Here is a 6540-nt window from a genome sequence, read left to right on the forward strand (position 1 = left end):
ATCAATCCGGGTCTCATAGGCACCGCAATTGCTCGCGAGAGTATGCAGACCGCAAGTCAACTTCCCCCGACGCGGAGCGACCACGTAATGCGGCAATGGATACCATGAGCCAAGCACTACGTCAAGCTGCCCAGTCATCGTTTTCTAGAGATATCGAGAGCGCGCTTATGCCGAGCCGGTTCGCGCGACCACCGTTCAATTCCTACACTAGGAGGACGGACCTGGTGGAACTTGTAAGTCACTATATTCAGATGATGTCCTTGCACTTTCATAACGATGCATTGATGTGTAAGGTTTTCCCCTTGAGCCTCAGGCCCACTGCTTTGAGGTGGTTCAACGGGTTGAAGAAGGGCTCGATCCATAGTTTCTCGGAACTGATCCAAGAGTTCGGAGTACGGTTCATGACGTGCAGCCGGGTGCTGCAGCCCATAGACGCATTTCTATCAATGAAGATAGGGGCTGGAGAGACCTTTCGCAACTACGCCAGCCGGTACTGGGAGCTGTACAACGAGATTAGCGGGGGCAATGAAAAGATCGCGGCGAGTACATTTCAGATGGGCCTACCAGAAGAGTCTGGACTAAGAGAATCGTTGACCTTAAAGCCTCCCGAGGATATGAGGCAGTTGATGAGGCGTATCGAGGAATATAAGCACCTAGAGGACGATCGGCTGCAGTCCAAAGGGAAGGAGTTGATAATCGGTTATCCTCGGAACAACGGCTTCAACCCTAGACACAGGAAGGATTTGAGAATTCAAGAACCCGGCCCAGCGATTGGGGGAGTCAACGCGACATTCAAGGAGCCTGTACACCGCATAATTAATAGGATAAGAAATGAGCCGTATTTTATGAGGCCGAACAAGATGGCAGGCGACCCGTCAAGGAGAAACCAAAACTTGTATTGCTCCTATCACAGGGATAAAGGGCACACCACCGACAATGTAGGGTGTTGAAAGAACACCTAGAACAGTTGATGAAGGTGGGGCATTTGAAAGGGTTTCTCGTGGAGACAGGCAGTCAGGAGACCAGGCAGGCTGAGCGGCTGAGTTGAAACCCTCTCCCACCCTCTTTGGAAGTGATAAAGGTCATCCATGCCGCTCCAAGGGCAATTATAACACCTACTGTGAAGGTGGTGTTGAGAGTGGTGTCAGTAGAAGGAAGCACAAGTGAGCAGCCCCTAGGGAAGAGGCCGAGGTACAGTAGACAACCCAGCCCCACCACGATGCTTTGATAGTCACGGCCCGAATTAGGGGATTCATAGTGAAGAGAATAATGATAGATCAAGGGAGTGGCGCAAATGTGATGTACCCGGACCTATACAAGGGGCTCGGCCTAAAAAAAGGGGACCTGTCCAAGTATGATACACCTTTAATGGGATTCGACGGACACATGGTGATTCTAGAGGGGCAGATTACGCTCCCAGTTACTATGGGCGGCCGGGAGGTGATGGTGACGTTCATCGTGGTCGCCTTTTTCTCACCATACACGGCAATATTCGGAAGGCCGTGGATACATGACATGGGGGCTGTGCCATCTACCTTGCACGTAAAAGTCAAGTTCCAAATTGATGAGGGGATTATAGTAATAAGGGGCGATCAACAGGTGGCCAGACAATGTTTGGTAGCCACGGCAATCAAACAAACTGAGTAGAAGGAATTAGCCGAGAAGGCGCCCCTATAGCAATTACAGCATCCCCGGGTGGAGGGGACCAGCGCTGCCGAGGATTTAGTAAGCGTAAAGATCTTGTCAGGAAGTGAAAGGAGTTTTCAGATAGGGGTAGACTTGAGTGATGGGGAAAGGGTGCAGTTGTTGTTATTCCTCATACAAAACGTGGACGTGTTTGCATGGAGTCCATATGAGGTGCCTGGCGTCGAATGTGGATCCTTTGTGCCCCCCCCCAAGAAATAGAGACCGAGAAGGTCCGCTAAGGAGCACGCAGAAGTCATCCGACAGGAAGTTGGGAGGCTGAGAGAAGTGGGGGCCATAAAGGAAACGTTCTTTCCAGAATGGCTCGCAAACACGGTGGTCATGAAGAAGAAGAGCGGCAAGTGGAGGGTTTGTGTTGATTTTACCGATCTTAACCGAGCATGTCCGAAGGATCCGTTTTCGATTCTAAAAATCGACCAATTGGTGGACGCTACATACGAGCACCCGAGAATGAGTTTCCTCAATACTTTCCAGGGCTATCACCGAATTGCCTTGGCCGCCGAGGACCAGGAGAAGACGGCATTCTCAATGCCCGATGCTAACTACCACTATACTGTGATGCCATTCGGTTTAAAGAACGCGGGAGCCACATATCAACGAATGATGACGAGGATGTTTAGGGATAAGATTGGATGGACGATGGAAGTATACATTGACAACATGGTGATAAAGAGCAAGCAAGAAGGGCAGCATATTGGCGACCTGAAAGAAGTGTTCGAGATACTTCGACGACACCGGCTGTGCCTCAACGCCGATAAATGTGCATTCGGGGTTGAATCCGGCAGATTCCTGGGTTATTTGATTACTAAATGGGGGATAGAGGTCAGCCCCAATCAAATTGAAGCCGTGAAGCGTCTCAGACCGTCGGGCAATCCGAAAGAGGTTCTAAAGCTGACTGGTATACTGGCTGCTCTCAACCGATTTATTTCTAAGTTCGCCGATCGGTGCCAGCCTTTTTACCAACTCCTGAAGAAGTGGAAGGGGTTCCAATGGAACGAGGAGTGTGATAGGGCCTACCAAGATCTAAAGGATTACCTTGGCTGAGCACCGATGTTGTCAGCCCTAGAACTGGGAGAGGACTTGTACATGTACCTCTCCGTGTCCGAGCATGTGGCGAGCACCCTGCTACTCAGGGATAATAGTGCATAGCTCCCAGTTTATTACATCAGCATGATACTAGTCGACACGGAGACCAGGTACCTACCGCTGGAGAAGCTGGTGCTGGCACTCATGCACTCTACCCAAAAATTACCCCATTATTTTCAGGCACACACAGTCCACGTCTTAACCAAGTACCCACTCCAGTCGCTATTGAGGAGATCTGACTTTACGGGGAGGATAGCTAAGTGGGGAACTCGGCTGGGCTCCTTCGACACCAGATACAAGCCAAGGAACTCTGTGAAAGGACAAGTACTTGCGGACTTTATTTCCGAGTTCTCGCCGAGGGCAACAAGCATGACCGGCATGGTAGAAGTCAAGCCATGAAGGGTGTTTGTAGACGAAGCGTCTAATATGGCCGAAGCGGGGGCAGGGATCATGGTCATCACCCCGGAAGATCTGAAGCTAGAGCACTCATTCAAGTTAGGCTTCAGGGCTTCTAACAATGAGGTCGAATACAAGGCTCTGCTGGCAGGACTGAGAGTTGTCATGGATCTGGGGGCAAGGGGGGTGGAGGTATACTCGGACTCCCTCCTCATGGTAAGTCAGGTCCAAGGGAACTTTGAGGCCAAGGATCCCCAGATGATAGAATACCTGCGGCTAGCAAAGCAGATGATGGGTAACTTTGAGACAGTCAAGATCGAGCGAGTACCTTGCCGACTCTAGCATCATCAATAGCTGACGAGGTACCTCGGCTGATCAGGGTGGAGCTGGTGCCTGAGCCAAGTATCGCCGCCAGGGCATTGACTGTACAGGTCACTGAAGCCGAGAAGTGCTGGATGGACCCGATCGTTGACTTCCTTTTAGAGGATTGAACCCTGGAAGATGAGAAGGAGGCAACCAGAGTATGGCGAACTTCCGCTCGGAACTGGTTATCTGCCGATCGGAAGCTATACCGCAGATCATTCGAAGGACCATACCTGCAGTGCCTCCTGCCCGCCCAGGCTAAAGAGTTGTTAGCCGAACTGCACGAGGGAGTCTGCGATAGCCACGTGAGGGGACGCTTGCTGGCGCACTGAGCAGATGAGGAAGGAAGCCACCGAGTATGCTTAGAGATGCGAACAGTGTCAGGTACACACGCCGATGATCTGCCAACTGGCCGGGAACTTGAACTCAGTTTGCAGCCCGTGGCCATTTGCCTGTTGGGGGCTGGATATTTTTGGACCTTTTCCACGAGCAACAGGCAACCGAAGGTTCGTGCTGGTGATCGTGGACTACTTCACAAAATGGGCAAAGGTTGAGGTGCTGGCCAACATTTAAGACGTTGATGTTAAGAGATTTGTATGGAGGAACATTATAACAAGGTTCGGCGTGCCGAAATCTTTAATATCAGACAACGGCCTGTAGTTCGACAGCAGAGCTTTCTGGGAGTTCTGCGAGAGCTTTGGTATTCGGAACCGATACTTCACGCCGGCTTACTAGCAAAGTAACGGCCAAGTAGAAGTGACAAACAAGGCTATCTTGAGCGGCCTGAAGAAAAGATTGGAGGGGGCCAAGGGCAGATGGGCCGAGGAGTTGCCCAGCGTCCTATGGGCATACCGAACCACTCCGAGGAGACCCACTGGAGAAATGCCGTTCTCTCTAACTTACGGGGTGGAGGCAGTCATCCCTGCTAAGGTAAAATTGTGTAGCGCCCGAGTTACGGGATTCGACTCTGACGAGAATGAGGAGTTGATGGCTAGGGAGCTGAACTTGCTGGAGGAGCACCGAGGTATGGCCACCATCCGGCTGGCAGAGTATCAACAGAAGCTTGCCCAGAGGTACAATAGAGCTGTCAAAAGGAGGGAGTTTGCCATGGGAGACATGGTACTCCGGAAGGTAGTGGGGAATACGCAAGACATGAGCGCGGGTAAGCTAGCTCCGACCTGGGAGGGGCCCTACCATGTGACTGCTATTGCCGGCGCAGGGGCATACTATCTGGAAGATTTGGAGGAAAAACCGCTTCCCCGGCCATGGAATGTTCGCAATTTGAAAAATTTTTATCAGTAACCGAACACCCTCCAAAGATATCAACCTGATGTAACCGGGCACCACCGCCTATGTAATATGAAGACCCTGATTTAGCCCCCCCTTTTTTCTTATTTCGAGTTATAATTGCCAGGCAAGAATTATAAAGCGATTCGTGAGGTTAGAGGCAACTCGTTCATGGTAAGGGCAGAAACCTGCCCTCGGTTTGAGCCCTATCACCGAGCAGGTGAAAACCTTACGCTATTTTTATCTAAGGACAGAAACCTGCCCTCGGTTCAAGCCCTATCACCGAGCAGGTGAAAACCTTAACGCTATTCTTACCTAAGGATAGAAACCTGCCCTCAGTTTGAGCCCTATCACCGAGCAGATGAAAACCTTACGCTATTTTTATCTAAGGATAGAAACTTGCCCTCGGTTCGAGCCTTAAAGTCGAGCAGGTGAAAACCTTACGCTAGTCTCATAAAGGTATAGGGACTCGTTCACTTACGCTGGGGGTCCAGTAACATGAGCCCCTACGGCTTGAATTCAAAGGGGTTATTCTCGGCAATCTAAAGCGAGAAAGTAGGATATGATGGCATTTACCAACGACGCTAGCATTAAGAAGGTAATCGCATACAGAATTGGTGGTTATCAAGCAAACAATAGAGAAGCACAAGCAGCACATAAACGACATAAATTGAAACAACGATATCCAAAAAACATAATTTATAACTGTTCGGTAGACGGAAAAATTGTTCTATCGCCACAGCCTGGTGATTTAAGCTCTTCGAATGGCAAGGAAATTAAAAAAAAATTACAGCAATAAAACAAAAAGAAAAAGCACAAAGACAAAGAAAGGCTGAATTATCAAACAGCAGGGTCGGCTAGAGGGGGCGAAGGCACAGACTGCTCGGTTCTGCTCACAGTTGTCAGTAGGACTTGGTCTGGTGCAGCTTCAGCCCCCGCACGGATGTGGCTTGACACCTCCAGGTCGGTTGCCTCCATATGAGCATCGATGTCCTGTACAAGGTCGATCATACTCGGAGTCTCCTCCTCATCTAATGCCTCGGTCCAACTCTAAACGGCAGGGGGAGGAGTGGCCGGGTAGGGGATATTCTCGATGTTCCGCTGCGGAGAGTCCGCGGCCACCCCTATCGCCTGAAGGGCAGCTAGCCATTCCTCCTCGAAGCCATGGTGCCGAGCTTGGTGAATGATCGGCTCTGCGAAGTTTTCAGCATCTAAGAAGCCGACATTATACCACTTCTCCTCGCAAGCTTCGAGGGACTTCTTCAGGCCGGCGATCTCATTAGCCTGGGCCAGACTCAAGCTGTCCACCGTCGCCAACTTAAGCTCGGTCTCCCCAAGCTTCCCCTCCAAGAAGGTCAGCTTCCCCTTGGCGGCCTGCCGGGCTTTCTCGGTGTCCACCGCTTTCCTCTCCGTCGCTGCAGTAGCCTCCCCCTTCTCCCTTACCGTGGCCTCGGCAACAGCCTTCAGTGCCTTTTTCCCCTCCAGGGCCTCGTCGGCATCCTTCAATCGCCTAGTCACAATGCTGGTCATCTACGCGGCCTGGAGAAAAGATAGTAGCACAATGATGGATTTAGAAAAGAAAACAGAAGACCAATCAGTTCGATGCACATGGTTGGGGAGGATAGAGCATTACCGCGATGGAGTGCCATTGCAGTCACGTGGTAAGTGTCTCGCCATCGTCTTGTGCATAGTAATACACATCCT

The 6540-nt window shown here is 50.9% G+C and overlaps 2 protein-coding genes across 2 annotated transcripts; both read left to right on the forward strand.

Annotated features, from left to right (window-relative positions):
- The first annotated feature begins 95 nt into the window (after positions 1-95).
- LOC142606514 (uncharacterized) lies at positions 96-950 on the forward strand. The gene has a single exon (XM_075777850.1). The coding sequence runs from the start codon at positions 96-98 to the stop codon at positions 948-950; it is 855 nt and encodes a 284-aa protein (XP_075633965.1).
- A 3481-nt stretch (positions 951-4431) lies between these two features.
- Positions 4432-4851, forward strand: LOC142606515 (uncharacterized). The gene has a single exon (XM_075777851.1). The coding sequence runs from the start codon at positions 4432-4434 to the stop codon at positions 4849-4851; it is 420 nt and encodes a 139-aa protein (XP_075633966.1).
- The last annotated feature ends 1689 nt before the right edge of the window (positions 4852-6540 follow it).

Source organism: Castanea sativa, chromosome 8 (genome assembly GCF_040712315.1).
Source record: "Castanea sativa cultivar Marrone di Chiusa Pesio chromosome 8, ASM4071231v1".
Lineage (NCBI taxonomy): Eukaryota > Viridiplantae > Streptophyta > Magnoliopsida > Fagales > Fagaceae > Castanea > Castanea sativa.

Bases quoted from the DNA above. Each gene is read 5' to 3' on its own strand.
- LOC142606514 (XM_075777850.1), top strand. From the start codon at position 96: ATGGATACCATGAGCCAAGCACTACGTCAAGCTGCCCAGTCATCGTTT.
- LOC142606515 (XM_075777851.1), top strand. From the start codon at position 4,432: ATGCCGTTCTCTCTAACTTACGGGGTGGAGGCAGTCATCCCTGCTAAG.